This window comes from Saccopteryx bilineata, chromosome 1 (genome assembly GCF_036850765.1).
Source record: "Saccopteryx bilineata isolate mSacBil1 chromosome 1, mSacBil1_pri_phased_curated, whole genome shotgun sequence".
Classification (NCBI taxonomy): domain Eukaryota; kingdom Metazoa; phylum Chordata; class Mammalia; order Chiroptera; family Emballonuridae; genus Saccopteryx; species Saccopteryx bilineata.
The window spans coordinates 63,071,037-63,089,540 of record NC_089490.1 but is presented as its reverse complement, the minus strand read 5'-3'; the positions used below and the strand labels follow the sequence as shown (position 1 = coordinate 63,089,540).

The following is an 18,504-nucleotide window of genomic DNA, read 5'->3' as shown; positions in this document are numbered from 1 at the left end:
TAAAATTATGAAAGAGCTTATGCGTCATTCCTCCGTTTTCCAGTGGACAGGCATAGTGCTTTGTGGTATATGTCCAGCTGGAAATCTTCAGACATAACGAGTTTTGCCCTGTTTCTGTTTTCGTGGTTGGAGGGAGCTCTATGTATATGTGTGCGCATGTGCGTGTTAGCCCCTTCCTTTCAACATTGTGGCGTTTCTGTTGTTTTCAGGAAAGATTTTGAAGTTTGCTCTTCTGGGCTGAGTTGCTTGTCCCAGGTGTCAGCTCATTTGCAAGGCCTAGAGTCCTTGTTCATTATTCCAGAGGTGGAGGTTGAGCACACAAACCAACAAATGGCATTAGTTAAGAGCCTGGAATATATCAGAGGAGAAATCAGTAAAGCCACAGATGACTTTACTACCTGGAAAACACGTCTGCTCACTTCAGGCAGCCAAGGAGGTAAGGGCTGTGATTCAGTAACGGAGTGAAAACCCAGCATAGGAATGATGTCCTGTAGATGAAGTCTAGATTTCCTAAGGACACATCATGTTTCATTCTAGACGTAGCTGTCCAGAGTTCTGAGGCGGACAGGTATAGTGGGAACCCACAGCTCTTAACTGTTTTGGCTACATTTGTTCAAGTGCCATCATGCCACTTTCTTTGTAGCAGATGTGTGTGGAGACACCATGGGCTCCCTCAGCTGTTACAGACAGTTCCCCCTTAGACTGGAAAGCTGAGGCTGACATTTGGATTTAGTTAAACTGTCATTTTCATATTTTTGACATTCTTATAGCAGAACGGTTTTAATGCAAGACCGTAAACTTGCGGGTTTATTTAGGCCAAGACAGTGTCTCATTCATCTTTGTATCCAGCACAGTTAGGCACAGTGACTAACCCATAGTAGGTGTTTACAGGCGGCCATTTGTTAAAATAGCAAGTGAGGGTTGCCAGTGGTTTCAACTGAAGCAAACCTCAGGTTTTTTGTTTGTACCATGTCACTTGATAGGAAACCAGATGTTGGATGAAGGGTTTGTGGAGGATTTTGCAGATCAAATGGAAACTGCCATCCGGTCCATCCTTTATGCCATACAGAGTTTAGCAGAAAGGAGCAGTAAGAAGACGGATGGGAACACTGACCAGACAAGGCCACACGAAGAGGAGGGTATGTCTGAAATCAGGCAAAAATTAGTTTCCTGCTTGCTTTAATTTTTTAATTTGATGATTTGATTTTGTGACCAGATATTTAAGGACAGAGGTTAGAAATGATGACTGAATGAATGGGGATAAAAGCTTTTGTTTCTGTTATTCATCATGTTGTTCTTGTCTGAATGAAAGAAACAGCCGGCTTTGAGAGACTGCAATCAGGACATCTAACCAAACTCTTAGAGGAAGACTTCTGGGCCGACGTGAGCTCTTTGCACGTGCAGAAAATAATTTCTGCCGTCTCTGAGCTGTTGGAGAGGTTGAAATCATATGGCGAGGATGGCACAGCAGCAAAGCACACGGTAACCAACTGTTCTTTGGCTTCTTGCTGTTGGGAGGGGCTGAGCAAAGGCAGAGTGGGTTTCACCTCACTTTATGTAGGTGGTCCTAAAGCAGGCCCCTGTGCACAGTCACTAAGAATTTGCTTTCTTTATACATGTAAACCCTGTTGACAGACTTTGCAAAGCTTAGGGCTTGCTAGCTAAGGGTTACAGTTGTAAGATACATAGGCATGCAAATGCTAGCAATCCAGAATATCCATCATTTTGGTGGTCTTTTATATCCTAACCACATTATCCTGGGTATTTGATATTAATGGTGGGTGTTGCTGCCATCAGCTGAGGCTTAATGATCATGCTTTGCAAATGCCATTTCTTTTATAATAAGCCAGCAGAGGAAGTTGTTGAATCTATAAGTCCTGAGAGGCCACTTATTTTGTAGAATGTTGTATGTTGTATTAGTGTCTCCAGTACCAGTTTTGATGCACAGTAGAATTTGTTTATAAACATTTTATTTTTAAAAAAGCCTTGTTAACTGAAAGTGTAAGTTTGTGAGGGTTTGTGTGAACAAGGAAGACATCTCAGTGAGCAGTCACATGCGTGGGTGTCTCTCTCTGTGTTTAAAATACATAGACTGTATCGTAGTGACATGTAGTGCATTCAGTTCAGTGTTGTACAGTCATCGTTGCTGTCTAGTTCCAGAACATTTGTATCACCCCAAAGGAGCCCCAGTACCCCTTGAGCAGTGTGAGCAAGCCTTCTGCTCTGCTCTGCCCTAGTTCTTCAGCCAGTCCTGCTGCTTGCTGGTGCGCCTGGTGCCCATGCTCTCCAGGTACTCGGACCTCGTCCTCTTCTTCCTGACCATGTCTTTGGCAACTCATCGTGGCACTGCAAAGCTGCTGTCTGTGCTCACCCAGGTCTTCACAGAGCTTGCCCAGAAGGTAAGGACTGCTCACGTGCAGCACCGCGGGGCCACTGGTACATTCTGTACCCATGGGTGTTTTGTTTGATGGGCTTTTATTTTGGACCCTCACAAATAGCGGGAGGTGATTTGCTGTCCCTGTGAATTGTTTAGGGCTTTGTCTGGCACCCTTTTAATAAGCCTATTTCACTAAACTTTTAGAACCTACAGATTCCCCTCCTGATGAGCTCCCCAGACTCCAGAGGCCGTCTAAAGGCTGCTGCTTTCTTCCTGTACCTTTCTGCCCTGACCCCAATTTGAGGTCTTCTCCAGTTAACTCCAAGTTAAACTTCTAGGATAGGTGAATACTTAAGGCTATTATGTTTTCTTTAAATCATTTATATGTAATTATGATGAAATGGTAATGGGGCTCTTAATGTTAGGCAGAGCAGTTTTCTTTAATAAGTCATTCATCCATATCCCTCCCTCCATTCATCCCCCCTTCCTTCCTTCCTTCCTTTCTTCCTTTCCTCCTTCCTTCTTTCCTTTCCTCCCTCCTTCTTTCCCTTCCTCGCCTGTGCCCAGTAGGAGACAGTCAAATCTAACAGACTCGGCTCAGTGTTGTAATCTAGTCATAGAGGTATCCAGTTCTTTTTTTTTTTTTTTTTTTTTTTTAAGATTTTATTTATTCATTATAGAGGGGGAAGAAGAGAGAGAGAGAAGGGGGGAGGAGCAGAAAGCATCAACTCCCATATGTGCCTTGACCAGGCAAGCCCAGGGTTTTGAACCGGCAACCTCAGCATTTCCAGGTTGACACTTTATCCACTGCGCCACCACAGGTCAGGCCCAGGTATCCAGTTCTGGAGTTAGTCACTTAACCTCTCTGAGCCTCAGTTTCCTCATTTGTAAAATGAGATCTACCTATACTCCTTAGCACTTTTATGATAAGCAACCTCAATTGAATATATATTTTTGTTTTGTTTTTAAGTTTCTTTAGTGTTGCAAGATTTTCTCAAACTCTAAGTACAGTACAGATAGGAGTCACTTGAGGGAATAGGAATTCACAAAAAGTAGGTGGAGTTTCATGTAAGCAGTCAGAAGTGGTTAGTTTTGAGTATAGACAATACCGGGAAAGGTCAGAGAATGGAAGGCAAGCCCATGCTTTGTCTCTAGAGGATATAGAGACAGTCTCTCCAATAAATGGTGTTGGGGAATATGGACAAATACGTGCAAAAAAATAAATAAATAAAACTAGCCCTGGCCGGTTGGCTCAGCGGTAGAGTGTCGGCCTGGCGTGCGGGGGACCCGGGTTCGATTCCTGGCCAGTGCACATAGGAGAAGCGCCCATTTGCTTCTCCACCCCGCCCCCCTCCTTCCTTTCTGTCTCTTTCTTCCCCTCCTGCAGCCAAGGCTCCATTGGAGCAAAGATGGCCCGGGCGTTGGGGATGGCTCCTTGGCCTCTGCCCCAGGCGCTATAGTGGCTCTGGTCGCGGCAGAGCGACGCCCTGGAGGGGCAGAGCATTGCCCCCTGGTGGGCAGAGCTTTGCCCCTGGTGGGCGTGCCGGGTGGATCCCGGTCGGGCGCATGCGGGAGTCTGTCTGACTGTCTCTCCCCGTTTCCAGCTTCAGAAAAATACAAAAAAAAATTAAAAAAAAAAAAAACTAGACCAATTTATTACATTATATATAAAGATGAACTCTAGGTGGATTAAAAACTTAAATGTGAGACCCAAAACCATAAAACCCCTAGAAAAAAACACAGGCAGTAAACTCTGACATTGCTCTTTTTTTAAATTGAATTTTATTGGGGTGACACTGGTTAACAAAATTATACAGGTCTTTTGAGTAATAAACTAATGCATCTCAGATTTGCCACCTCTAGCTGATGAGCACTGAGCCAGTCTTAAGATTCCATCACTTGGTGGAAACTGCGTGCAAACGACAGCAGCACAATGATTTGGGTTAGCTGTGTTAGTCCACTTGCACCATTGCACTGGCCCCACAGGTCCTACACTGATTTTGGCCTGACTGTGTGTGTTTCTGGGTAGGGTGTGAGGTGGAAGTGGTCCTGATACAAGCAATGTAGGTGTTGGGAGCCCAGGGGCTGTCCCACTGTAGCACCTCTACTGATGTGCCCTGCAGAAGGACATCTGAAAGTTTCCTGTGTGGTCTTACTCTGCCTACATCTAAACATACTTCTTTTAGAATAATGTAGCTCAATGGGAAAATTAGGTAAGTTAACAAAAGTGTATTTTCAATTGATTTTCTAAGAATGCATGTCCTAAAAATGAGTTTGCCTGTCCTTTAATGTTTTTGTGTCTAAATTGTATACATATTCTTTCTGAGGAGAGCTGTGGAAACTTGAAAGTCCGTCAGACATGTGCTAAGGTGATAGATCTGTTGTAACTGCAGGGTTTAATCCACAGGAAGCTGTTTCTTTGTAACTAAGTCACAATCAGTGTTTGCTGGTTTTAGATCTTAATTCCTTGTTAGTTGGCAGCTTATTTTAACTATTTTTAGTATATTTTTATCCTCAGATTGACAGTTATCTTGGTAGCTTGTATTTCCTCTGATAACATTTCTGATTGAGGCCACTATTTTCTTCTTTTTCTGTTTACTTTATCCCCCATACTAAGGTGTAGTCCATTTTGCTTCTCAGCTATTTTCCAACATGAAACCTGGTTTTGTTAACACACGCTGTGCCAGGTACTGGGCCAGATGTGGCTTGTTCCCCAAGAGTGACAGGTTTACTTGAAGAATTGAGGGGAAGGCATATTTTTTAATGTATTAAAATTAATATTTTTGGCCCTGGCCGGTTGACTCAGCGGTAGAGTGTTGGCCTGGCGTGCGGGGGACCCGGGTTCGATTCCCGGCCAGGGCACATAGGAGAAGCGCCCATTTGCTTCTCCACCTCCCCCTCCTTCCTCTCTGTCTCTCTCTTCCCCTCTCACAGCCAAGGCTCCATTGGAGCAAGGATGGCCCAGGCACTGGGGATGGCTCCTTGGCCTCTGCCCCAGGCGCTAGAGTGGCTCTGGTTGCGGCAGAGCATCGCCCCCTGGTGGGCAGAGCATCGCCCCCTGGTGGGCGTGCCAGGTGGATCCCGGTGGGGCGCATGCGGGAGTCTGTCTGACTGTCTCCCCGTTTCCAGCTTCAGAAAAAAAAAAAAAGAAGAAAAAAAATTAATATTTTTTGTGTGTGTATGTGGACATAGCACAAAATTTCAATTTTTTTTATAGGATTTTTTTTATAAATAAATTTTTATTTTAATGAGGTGACATCAATAAATCAGGGTACATATAGTACATATATTCAAAGAAAACATGTCCAGTCATCTTGTCATTCAATTCTGTTGCATACATTTAACCCAAAGTCAGATTGTCCTCCGTCACCCTCCATCTAGCCCTCTTTGTGCCCCTCCCCACCCCCTCCCCTCTCCCTCCTTCCCTCCTCCCGCCCCCCGTAACCACCACACTCTTGTTCATGTCTCTTAGTCTCAATTTTATGTCCCACCAATGTATGGAATCCCGCAGTTCTTGTTTTTTTTTTTTGTTTTTTTTTTTATAAATAAATTTTTATTTTAATGGGGTGACATCAATAAATCAGGGTACATACATTCAAAGAAAACATTTCCAGGTTATCTTGTTATTTAGTTCTGTTGCATACCCATCACCCGAAGAGAGATCGTCCTCTGCCACCCTCCATCCATTTCTCTCTGTACCCCTCCCCCTCCCCTCTCCCTCCTTCCCTCCCCCCACCCCCCATAGCCAGCACACTCCTGTTCATGCCTCTTAGTCTCGCTTTTATGTCCTACCAATGTATGGAATCCTGCAGTTCCTGTTTTTTTTTTTGATTCACCCATTTCACCCCACACAATGCTACCAAGACTCCACCATTCCGCTATAAGTGATCCGATGTCACCATTTCTCCTAGCTGAATAATATACCATGGTGTATATGTGCCCCGTCTTCTTTCTCCAGTCTTCTATTTTTTTTACAGTGATTAACAGCCTTTAAGCAAACTCTTGGCCAATACAGCAAGAATCCATGAATGAGTCGTGTCCTTAACATGTTCCCCAAGTCCAAGTTGGCCCCATCACCATGCCAAATCCCTGAAAAATGCAACCCAACCACAGTTCAGTCTGTTAGGAGCCGCCACAGGGAGCAGGAGTCCAGGAAAGTTTCCCACAGGAAAAGTCCGCATGGCACTGGAATTGTTGTCACCATTCTATACTTTGCAGCTCATGTCCAAGTCCCAATGACCGCTGCTTCTAGCTGGTAATGATTCAGGCAGACTGGAAAAAACCATTTGCAGCATGCGTGGATATGGAGCTTCTGTTCTCCTCTGCCTGGAGAGTTGAGACCAGGTTGCTTTTCCCTGGAGCTCTGTGACTGTGGCCTGGTAAAGAGAACCTTGGGATACACTAAGCTGGGTGGCAAAGGTAAATTCATAATACAAGTTGGCATAAGGAGGAAAGAGAGCTCTAAATTAAGAGTAGGTCTCAGCCTGAAATATGAGTGGGGCATTGAGGTAGGAGGGATAAAGGAAACACTATATATTAAGCAAAGCAGCAGAAAATAGGACTATCAACACCCACAACAGAGATCTTTGAGGGAAGAATAAAAAACCTGACTATTCAGGCAAAACATAGTTAAGTGGCCCTTGTGCAAATGAGATCAGTTTACCTGCTTCTTGGAAGAAATACCCTAGGCTCGTCCACAGTGTCGTAGATGGGGCCGACGGCCCTGGGCACCTTCAGCCTTCAGTGGCAAACCCCAGCTTTCTGGGCAAGGTTAGGTCATAGGTGGTTGGAGCAGGGCTGGAAGAGACTGAACCCTCCCTTAGAGGAGCGAGGGGGAAGCCCACCTTCCAGTGTCCCTGTTTCCTCACAGCAGAGGCGTGTAAGCCTGGCAGGCTTTAGCTCAATGACCTTCCTTTCCACTATTGAAGCAGGACCCAGATGGCATCCTATGAGACCCTTTTGGGTGTTGGAGCCTTTAAGGGTGTATCCTAAAAGCTGGTAGTTCCCCTGATCTCTATTGGGCTTTTTCTGCCTCTAGGTATCTTAAAAGCCATTCTCAGAAGATCTCGCTGAGGGGTTTGAGGATCCCCTTCCGCCTATATAAATCTTTTCCATATATCTGGAGCTATTTGGAAAAAAGACAAAACAGTGTTATTAGCTAGATCTAATAAAGAAGGTAGTAGTTTGCAGGCGAAAAAGATTTGGTGTCTCCTGTTCATCAGCATTCAAAAGAAATGTAAATTTTTTTTTTTTTTCACTTTTTTTTTTTTTTTAGATTTTATTTATTCATTATAGAGAGGGGAGAGAGAGAGAGAGAAGGGGGGAGGAGCAGGAAGCATCAACTCCCATATGTGCCTTGACCAGGCAAGCCCAGGGTTTTGAACCGGCAACCTCAGCGTTTCCAGGTTGATGCTTTATCCACTGCGCCACCACAGGCCAGGCCAATTTTTTTTTTTTTTTAAGTAAAAAGCATGATATGGTAGACCCGTCAGAGTCATTGGCCTGGTGTGCAGGATTCCCGGGTTCGATTCCCGGCCAGAGCACACAGGAGAAGCGCCCATCTACCTCTCCATTCCTCCCCTTCTCCTTCCGCCCGCATCCAAGGTTCCACCGGAGCAAATCCACCCTGGACCCTAAGGATGGCCCCATGGCCTCTGCCCCAGTCACCAGAATGGCTCCGGTTGCAACAGAGCAACATCCCAGATGGGCAGAGCATTCCCCCCAGTAGGCATGCCAGGTGGATCCCAGTCAGGCACATGCAGGAGTCTGTCTGACTGCCTCCCCATCCCCATCCTCAGAAATATACAAAAAATAAATAAATAAAAGAAAAATACTAAAAAATAAAAAAGGGGGGGGGCATACCCTTGTGCTAAAGCACCAGGGAGCATGGAATGAGCTTGAGTATGTCCTATGAAACATGGAGATCTATGTTTCTATATAAGTCTTTGAAGAAGGAGGAACTGCTGAAATAATTTATCAGCATTTGTCCCTAAGACAGCAGTCTTTATAGTGGGAACACCATACATAAATATTTGCTGTCTGTCTATAGATTAAGGGGGGAATATGGCAAATGCTGAAAGGCCATGATCTTTGTGCCCCTCCCCTCCCCCAACCCCCTCCCTCTCCTCCCCCCACCCTGTAACCCCCACACTGTTGTTTATGTCTCTGAGTCTCATCTTTATGTCCCACCTATGTGTGGAAACATATAGTTCTTAGTTTTTTCTGATTTACTTCTTTCACTCAGTATAATGTTATCAAGGCCCATCCATGTTGTTGTAAAAGATCCGATGTCATCATTTCTTGTGGCTGAGTAGTATTCCATAGTATATATGTACCAAAGCTTTTTAATCCACTCGTCCTCTGATGGACACTTGGGCTGTTTCCAAATCTTTGCTATTGTGAACAATGCTGCCATAAACATGGGGGTGCATTTCTTCTTTTCAAACAGTGCTATGGTGTTCTTGGGGTATATTCCTAACAGTGGTATAGCTGGGTCAAAAGGCAGTTTGATTTTTAATTTCTTGAGGAATCTCCATATTGTTTTCCACAGTGGCTGCACCAGTCTGCATTCCCGCCAGCAGTGCAGGAGGATTCCCTTTTCTCCACATCCTCGCCAGCACTTATTCTGTGTTGTTTTATTGATGAGCGCCATTCTGACTGGTGTGAGGTGATATCTCATTGTGGTTTTAATTTGCATTTCTCTAATCATTAGTGATGTTGAACATTTTTTCATATGCCTATTGGCCATCTGTGTGTCCTCTTTGGAGAAGTGTCTATTCATTTCTTTTGCCCATTTTTGGATTGGATTGTTTGTTTTCCTGGTATTAAGTTTTACAAGTTCTTTATAAATTTTGGTTATTAACCCCTTATCAGACGCTATGTCAAATATATTCTCCCATTGTGTAGTTTGTCTTTTTATTCTGTTCTTATTGTCTTTAGCTGTGCAGAAGCTTTTTAGTTTGATAAAGTCCCATTTGTTTATCCTGTCTTTTATTTCACTTGCCTGTGGAGACAAATCAGCAAATATATTGCTGCGACAGATGTCAGAGAGCTTACTGCCTGTTTTCTTCTAAGATGCTTATGGTTTCACGGCTTATATTCAAGTCTTTTATCCATTTTGAGTTTATTTTTGTGAGTGGTGTAAGTTGGTGGTCTAGCTTCATTTTCTTGCAGGTAGCTGTCCAGTTTTCCCAACACCATTTGTTGAAGAGGCTGTCTTTACTCCATTGTATTGTCTTACCTCCTTTGTCAAATACCAGTTGTCCATAGAGCTGTGGGTTTATTTCTGAGTTCTCTGTTCTGTTCCATTGATCTATGTGCCTGTTCTTATGCCAGTACCATGCTGTTTTGAGTACAATGGCCTTATAATATGAGTTGATATCTGGAAGTGTGATACCTCCCGCTTTTTTCTTCCTTTTCAGGATTGCTGAAGCTATTCGTGTTCTTTTTTGGTTCCATATAAATTTTTGGAATATGTGTTCTATGTCTTTGAAGTAAGTCATTGGTATTTTCATTGGTATTGCATTGAATTTATAAATTGCTTTGGGTAATATAGACATTTTAATGATGTTTATTCTTCCTAACCATGAGCACGGTATATGCCTCCACTTATTTGTATCTTCCCTGATTTCTTTTATCAATGTTTTATAATTTTCCGAGTACAAGTCTTTAATCTCCTTGGTTAGATTTATTCCTAGGTACTTTATTTTTTTGGTTGCAATGGTAAAGGGGATTGATTCCCTGATTTCTCTTTCTGACAGTTCATTATTAGTGTATAAAAATGCCTCTGATTTCTGAGTATTGATTTTATATCCTGCCACCTTGCCAAATTCTTTTATCAGGTCTAGTAGTTTTTTGACTGAGACTTTAGGGTTTTCTATATACAATATCATGTCATCTGCAAATAATGATAGTTTTACTTCTTCCAATTTGGATGCCTTTTATTTCTTTTTCTTGTCTGATTGCTGTGGCTAGGACTTCCAGAACTATGTTGAATAAGAGTGGTGAAAGGGGGCACCCCTGCCTTGTTCCTGATCTTAAGGGGATTGCTTTTAATTTTTGCCCATTGAGTATGATGTTGGCTGTGGGTTTGTCATAGATGGCCTTTATCATGTTGAGGTATGTTCCCTGTATTCCCACTTTGCTGAGAGTTTTGATCATGAATGGGTGCTGGACTTTATCAAATGCTTTTTCTGCATCTATTGAAATTATCATGTGGTTTTTTCCTTTCTTTTGTTTATGTGATGAATCACATTGATTGATTTGCGAATATTGTACCAGCCTTGCCTCCCAAGAATAAATCCTACTTGATCATGGTGTATGATTTTTTTCATATATTGCTGGATCCGGTTTGCTAATATTTTGTTGAGGATTTTTGCATCTAAGTTCATCAGGGATATTGGCCTGTAGTTTTCTTTTTTTGTGTTGTCTTTGCCTGGTTTTGGAATCAGAATTATGCTCGCCTCATAAAAGGAGTTTGGAAGTCTTCCTTCCTCTTGAATTTTTGAAATAGCTTGAGAAGGATAGGAGTTAGTTCTTCTTTGAATATTTGGTAGAATTCACTTGTGAAGCCATCAGGCCCAGGACTTTTCTTTTTTGGGAGTTTTTTGATAGCTGTTTCAATCTCATTTGTTGTAATTGGTCTGTTTAGGTTTTCTGATTCTTCCAGATTGATTTTTGGAAGTTTATATGATTCAAGGAAATTGTCCATTTCATCTAGGTTGTCTAGTTTTTTGGCGTACAGTTCTTCATAGTATTTTCTTACAATATTTTGTATTTCTGTTGTGTCAGTTGTTATTTCTCCACTCTCGTTTCTAATTTTATTTATTTGAGTCCTCTCTCTTTTTTTCTTGGTGAGTCTTGTTAAAGGTTCATCGATCTTGTTTACCTTTTCAAAGAACCAGCTCCTGGTTTCATTGATCCTCTGTATTGTTTCTTTAGCCTCTATGTCATTTATTTCTGCTCTGATCTTTATTATTTCCTTCCTTCTACTAGCTCTGGGCTTTACTTGCTGTTCTTTTTCTAGTTCTTTTAGATGCAGGGTTAAGTTGTTTATTTGAGCTTTTTCTAGCTTCTTGAGGTATGCCTGTAATGCTATAAACTTCCCTCTCAGGACTGCTTTTGCTGTGTCCCATACATTTTGAGTTGATGTATGCTCATTATCGTTTGTTTCTAGGAATTTTTAAATTTCTTCTTTGATCTCAATGTTAACCCATTCATTGTTTAATAACGTGCTATTTAGTTTCCAAGTGTTTGAATGTTTTTCAATTTTTCTATTGTGGTTGATTTCTAGTTTAATGCCATTGTGATCAGAGAAAGTGCTCGATATGATTTCAATCTTCTTAAATTTGTTGAGCCCGCTTTTGTGCCCTAACATGTGGTCTATTCTAGAGAATGTACCATGAGCGCTTGAAAAGAATGTATATTCTGCTGTTTTAGGGTGAAAGGTTCTGAAGATATCTATTAAATCGAGTTGATCTAATATGTCCTTTAAGTCTGCTGTTTCTTTGTTAATTTTCTTTCTTGAGGATCTGTCTAATGATGTTAATGGGGTATTGAAATCTCCTACTATTATAGTGTTGCTGTTGATCTCGCCCTTTAAGTCTATCAAAGTCTGCTTTATATATTTAGGTGCTCCTATATTAGGTGCGTAGATATTTATAATGGTTATATCTTCCTTTTGTATTGCTCCCTTTATCATTATGTAGTGACCTTCTTTATCTCTAGCTATGGTCTTTGTTTCAAAGTCCATTTTGTCTGATATAAGTATTGCTACCCCAGCTTTTTTTTCATTTCCATTTGCGTGAAATATTTTTTTCCATCCTTTTATCTTCAGTCTGTGTGCATCTTTTGATTTAAGGTGTGTCTCTTGCAGACAGCATATGTATGGGTCCTGTTTTCTTATCCACGCAGCTACCCTGTGTCTCTTGATCGGATCATTTAATCCATTAACATTTAAGGTTATTACTGATATGTAATTGTTTGTTGCCATTTTTTTTCTTTAAAACTGTTTTTCTCTTTTGCTATATTCTTTTTTTTTCCTTTGATCTGTTTACAAGAGGTCCCTTAGCATTTCTTGCAGCCTTGGTTTGGTTGCAGTGAAATCCTTGAGTTTTTTTTTGTCTGTAAAGCTTTTTATTTCTCCTTCAATTTTAAATGATAGCCTTGCTGGATAAAGTAGTCTTGGTTGTAGGTTCTTGTTCTGCATTACTTTGAATATTTCTTGCCATTCCCTTCTGGCCTCAAGTGTTTCTGTTGAGAAGTCAGAAGTCATCCTTATGGGGGCTCCTTTGTAGGTGATAGTCTTTTTTTCTCTAGCAGCTTTTAATATTTTCTCTTTATCATTTAGCTTTGGTAATTTAATTATGATGTGTCTTGGTGTTGGTTTCTTTGGGTTTCTCCTTAATGGAGTTCTCTGTGCTTCCTGAACATGTGAAATGTTTTCCTGCCTTAATTGGGGGAAGTTTTCTGCTATAATATGTTTGAACAAAGTCTCTATCCCTTGTTCTTTCTCTTCTTCAGGAACCCCTATGATGCGGATGTTATTTCTCTTCATGTTGTCACAGAGCTCTCTTAGAGTTTCCTCAGACTTTTTGAGTCTCTTTTCTTTTTTCTGCTCTGCTTCCGTGCCTTTATTTATTGTGTCCTCTAACTCACTGATTCGATTCTCTGCTTCATCCATCCTGCTTTTAATTCCTTCCATTGTATTCTTTATTTCAGATATTGTATTTGTCATTTCTGTCTGATTCTTTTTTATTATTTCAATGTCCTTTTTTATATTTGTTATCTCTTTATTTAGGTTTTCGTAATGGCCATCTATGGTGGTTCTAATATCTTTGAGCATCCTAACAATCGTTATTTTAAACTCTGCATCTGGTAATTTGGTTATATCTGATTCACTTAGGTCCTTTTCTGGGGATTTCTCTTGGTTTATTTGTGTTGTATTTCTCTGCCTCCGCATTTTATCTTCTCGAGAGTGGCTGTGATCACGTGCTCAGGTGCACAAGGGTTGGTGGCCTTGGCCTTTGCGCCGCCCCTGTGTGTGACGTTATACTCTGTCCTGAGGGCACTGGCAAGCACCTTTGCTCTGCTGCGGGTCTCCACCTGTTTCCGAGCTTTCGCCCTGCCTTTGCAGGATGATCCCACTCAAGGAACAGCTGCTAGCCTTGGCTCTACCGCCAGGCAGGGCTGCGTGCCCAAGCTCAGCTTCGTAGTGGAACTCCGCCTCTTCTGGGCTTTTGGCTCCACCCTCGCGGGAGGAGCAGGCTACCAAGTCAGACCGCAAGCCTGGTTTGCACAGGCGGGGCAGGGATGTGCTCCTCTGCCCTTGCTCCGGGGCTGGTTTCTACCCTTTCTGGGTTTCCCGCCCTTCTCCCGGAGGCTGGATTACAGGCTGCCGGCAGCTGAGCTTGGCCGCTTTTGCACGCCCCCTTCTCCCTAGCCGGGCAAGATTGAGCTCACACCTGAGCCCACTGGTGGCCAGCCGGCTTCCGCCCCTGCCAGCAGAACCGCGCTTTTGTCTCCCGCTGCCGCCCGCCCTCCAGCGAGCCCTCAGCCGCGTGGGTGGGGGCGTTGCAGCTCGAACCCTAAGACTCACTACTGTAGACCCGAAAGCTCCCTCCTTCTATGCGACTCTGCTCTGAATGCTGCGGGGGAGCTTGTTTGGCTGCTCTCCTGCTTCCCTTTGCTGGTATTGCGGTTTCCGGGGGAAATATTCACTTCAGCTTTGGGGAGTGACTCGTCCCAGGGGTTAGGGTGGCTATCGCCCAAAATGTTTTTCCCTATGCCTCCTAGATTGCACTCTCTTCCTGTTACTGTGGTTCTCTCCCCTCTCCCTCCATCTCCAGGAGCCCCGGGTGAGTGTTTGTGAGAGAGATGTTCTGCGTGGTCCCTTTAAGAAGGATCCTGGGTCTGAGAAATCAGACTCTCTCACAAACAGTATCCTGACTTGTTTCCAGCTAAATACTGTCCTTACGCTTCTTCTGGGCTCTGGGGCTGCAGGCTGGGGCTTTGTTCCTGGGGCTCAGGACCCTTCCCCCTCTGCTAAACTCACTTCCCGCCACGCGAGTCTCTCCCTGCTGCCGTTCGCTCCGAGAAGCTGGGCAGCCCTCTCCGTGTCTCCGCTTTTCCTACCAGTCTCTGTGTGGCTTCTTCAGAGTTCCTTGGTTGAAGAGTCCTTTTAGTTTAGTCCAAAGTTGGTTTTTCCAGCTGATAGTTCATAAAATTAGTTTGTAATCCACATTGGTTCTGGGAGGTAGATGCTGGTACGTCCGCCTACTCCAGCGCCATCTTGTCTCCTGTTTTTTTCCGACTTACACATTCCACTCCGTACAATGTTATCAAGATCCCACCATTTTGTTGTAAGTGATCCGATGTCATCATTTCTTATGGCTGAATAGTATGCCATGGTGTATATGTGCCACATCTTTATCCAGTCTTCTATTTTTTTTTACAGTGATTAAAGCCTTTAAGCAAACTCTTGGCCAATACAGTAAGAATCCATAAAAGAGTAGTGTCCTTAACATGTTCACCAAGTCCAAGTTGGCCCCAACACCATGCCAAGTCCCTGAAAAATGCAACTCAACCCCAGTTCAGTCTGTTATGAGCTGTCACAAGGAGCAAGAGTCCAGGAAAAGTCCACATGGCACTGGAATTGTCGTCACAATTCTATACTTTGCAGCTCACGTCCAAGTCCCAATGACCGCTGCTTCTAGCTGGTAATGATTCAGGTAGACTGGAAAAGCCATCTGCAGCATGTGTGGAGATGGAGCTTCTGTTCTCCTTTGCCTGGAGAGATGAGACCAGGTTGCTTTTCCCTGGAGCTCTGCGACTGTGGCTTGGTAAAGAGAACCTTGGGATACACTAAGCTGGGTGGCAAAGGTAGATTCATAATAGAAGTTGGCAAAGGGGGAAAGAGAGCTCTAAATTAGGAGTAGGTCTCAGCCTGAAATATGAGTGGGGCATTGAGGTAGGAGAAATAAAGGAAACACTATATATTAAACAAAGCAGCAGAAAATAGGACTATCAACACCCACAACAGAGATCTTTGAGGGAAGTATAAAAAACCTGACTATTCAGACAAGACATAGTTAAGTGGCCCTTGTGCAAATGAAATCAGTTTACCTGCTTCTTGGAAGAAGTACCCTAGGCTTGTCCACAGTGTCGTAGATGGGGCCGACGGCCCTGGGCACCTTCAGCCTTCAGTGGCAAACCCCAGCATTCTGGGCAAGGTTAGGTCCTAGGTGGCTGGAGCAGGGCTGGAAGAGACTGAACCCTCCCTTAGAGGAGCGAGGGGGAAGCCTACCTTCCAGTGTCCCTGTTTCCTCACAGCAGAGGCATGTAAGTCTGGCAGGCTTTAGCTCAATGACCTTCCTTTTCACTATTGAAGCAGGACCCAGATGGCATCCTATGAGACCCCTTTGGGGCGTTGGAGCCTTTAAGGGTGTATCCTAAAAGCTGGTAGTTCCCCTGATCTCTATTGGGCTTTTTCTGTCTCTTGGTATCTTAAAGGCCATGCTCAGAAGATCTCGCTGAGGGGTTTGAGGATCCCCGTCCGCCTATATAAATCTTTTCCATATATCTGGAGCTATTTGGAAAAAAACAAAACAGTGTTATTAGCTGGATCTAATAAAGAAGGTAGTAGTTTGCAGGCGAAAAAGATTTGGCGTCCCCTGTTCATCAGCATTCAAAAGAAATTTAAAAATTTTTTAAGTAAAAAGCATGATATGATAGACCCGTAGGAGTTCCAGGATATGACTCCCCCCTTTTAAATTTTTTTAAATTGACCTTAAAATATTTGCTGGGTACACTTTAATAATACCTTGACTTATTCAAAAGGTTTGACAAAATACAGTAAATGCTTTTGCTACATATGTAGGAGCATTGTCAGTTTAACCAGTTTAGGAAATCCAATAATAGAACAGTACATACAGACAATGAGCTATAACATGCTTAGCAGCCTCTCCTGTTCTGACAGAGGTTACTATAGATCCAGAATATGTATCCACTGTAACGTGGACATAGGACTGTTTGCCAAATGAAGGTATATGAGTAACATCCATTTGCCAAAGTTGTCCTGGTATGGGTCCTGAGGGTTAACTTCAAATGAAGGGGCAGTATAGGACACCTTGCACAGGATTTCCCAATCTGCCATGCTGCTTCCCAAGAAAGTTGAAACTATTTACACCGGGCTGCAGCGTTCTGGTGATGAATAGTATGAGACTGAATTGCTTGATCTGTCATGGTTGCTCCAAATAATTTTCTTTTGGGTAGCTTGATCAACAAGGGCATTCCTAGGCCCTGGCCGGTTAGCTCAGTGGTAGAGCGTCGGCCTGGTGTGCAGGAGTCCTGGGTTTGCTTCCCAGCCAGGGCAAAAATTTCAATTTTTAAAGTAAAAATATCTCCCACTTATAGCATCTGCTTCAAGTTGGGGTGCCTCACATTACATGTCTTCTCCTCCTCCTTTCAAGCTTACTAATTGGAGAAGATAATAGATAAAGAGGGACAAAATTCATCTGGAATTTAGAAAGGTCTACTCTCCTTCAGTGACTTCCTCCTCCATAGTGTCTCTAGTATGCATCATTCAAATTTCTGTGTGGCACAATGATAAATTGCCACATGCCAGAGGGCTCTACAAAGTCAGAACCTCATATAAAACTTGATATCAGCTTTGAATCTGCATAATAACGGTTATCACTGACTGAGGAAGAAAAGAATGCCAAAGGTCCACTGTACTTCATCAGATTTAAAATACTGAGCTAGAAAGAATTAAGCATTTGTCTAAAATTTTTTTGTGTGTGTGGTAGGACTAAAAATCCTTTTTTGTTTTTGTTTTTTTGTTCCTGTTTTTTTTTTTTTAAAGATTTTATTTATTTTACAGAGAGAGGAGGTGGGGGGACAACTCATAGTTGCTTTACTTTATAGCTCTTCATTGATTGTTTCTCATATGTGCCTTGACCAGGCAAGCCCAGGATTTCAAACCAGCAACCTCAGCATTCCAGCTCAGTGCTCTATCCACTGCGCAACATAGGCCAGGCCTAACTGTTCACTCTATGTTCAAGGGATTCTGCCTGCCCAAAGAATTTATGGAAGATGCAGCAGGCGAGGGAGCGACTGAGTTCCATGACTATGAGGGAGGTGGAATCGGAGAAGGTGAGGGTACGAAGGATGTGAGTGACAAGATAGAAAATGAAGAGCAGGTACGTTTTCACATGCCTGAAAAGTGTACGAAGATTATAGAAGACTGCCCTCTTTCCCCTTCTGTTTCAGTAAATTACAGGCATAAATGTCAATGGTTTCAGATTGAGGTCTGTGGCCCTCTATTGGGCTTGGGGATTGGGTGTGAATAAAAGCTTAAAAGCAGCTCAGTCATTGGTTATAGCTATAATTTGAGAGGAAAATGATCTAAATATTTTAAATGGGAGATAGTTGCTGGTGATTTTCTAGAGAGTATTTTGGTAGTAGTTCATTTAAGAATTAAAAGATTTGTTATTTTAAGTGATGATAATTACATTAAATAACAATGCCAGTGTTAAATCAACTGTGACTTGAAGAAATGAGAGGTAATGGAATTTCTTTTTATCAGCTCTAAGTCTAAAGCAGACCATAAATTTCTATTTAGGGTATGATAATAGCTATTGAAAATAAAGGAGCAAACCAGTTCAAACCACCTCTATCTCTTTGAAGAGAAAACTGGAAAGAATTAAAAAACCAAAAAAGTAATGCTAATGTTTTTGTGGTAGAGCTGTTTAATATATATATATATTATATATATACATACATACATACATATACAGTTATTGTTATTTTGCCTTTTCTTTATTTCTCAATTTTAACTTAATCTACACACAGTACTTTTCTTATGGACAAATTAAAGTAAAAAAAGTAAGAATAGGAAAAGTACAACCCAATGCAAAAAAAAACCCATTAAAGAGGATAAAAAACTATGAGAACAATTTGGCAGCATCTAATAAATTTTTTTTAATGACTTTTTAAGATTTATTAATTTGAGAGAGAAACATTGATCTGCTATTACACTTACTATTTATACACTCATTGGTTGACTCCTGTATGTGCCCTGACTGGGGCTTGAACACGCAGCTGTGGCGTAGCAGGGTGGTACTCTGACC

General features: G+C 42.4%; 1 protein-coding gene across 4 annotated transcripts in view; it reads left to right on the top strand.

The window, feature by feature from the left end:
• MDN1 (midasin AAA ATPase 1) overlaps nucleotides 1-18,504 on the top strand; it is a 176,220-nt gene that overhangs the window by 134,345 nt on the left and 23,371 nt on the right. For all 4 annotated transcript variants that reach the window (XM_066254274.1, XM_066254272.1, XM_066254273.1 and 1 more), the window contains 5 exons: nucleotides 210-436; nucleotides 984-1,139; nucleotides 1,313-1,482; nucleotides 2,238-2,399; nucleotides 17,437-17,574. In XM_066254274.1, the coding sequence (XP_066110371.1) occupies nucleotides 210-436; nucleotides 984-1,139; nucleotides 1,313-1,482; nucleotides 2,238-2,399; nucleotides 17,437-17,574 (853 nt within the window). The remainder of the gene's footprint in view (nucleotides 1-209; nucleotides 437-983; nucleotides 1,140-1,312; nucleotides 1,483-2,237; nucleotides 2,400-17,436; nucleotides 17,575-18,504) is intronic.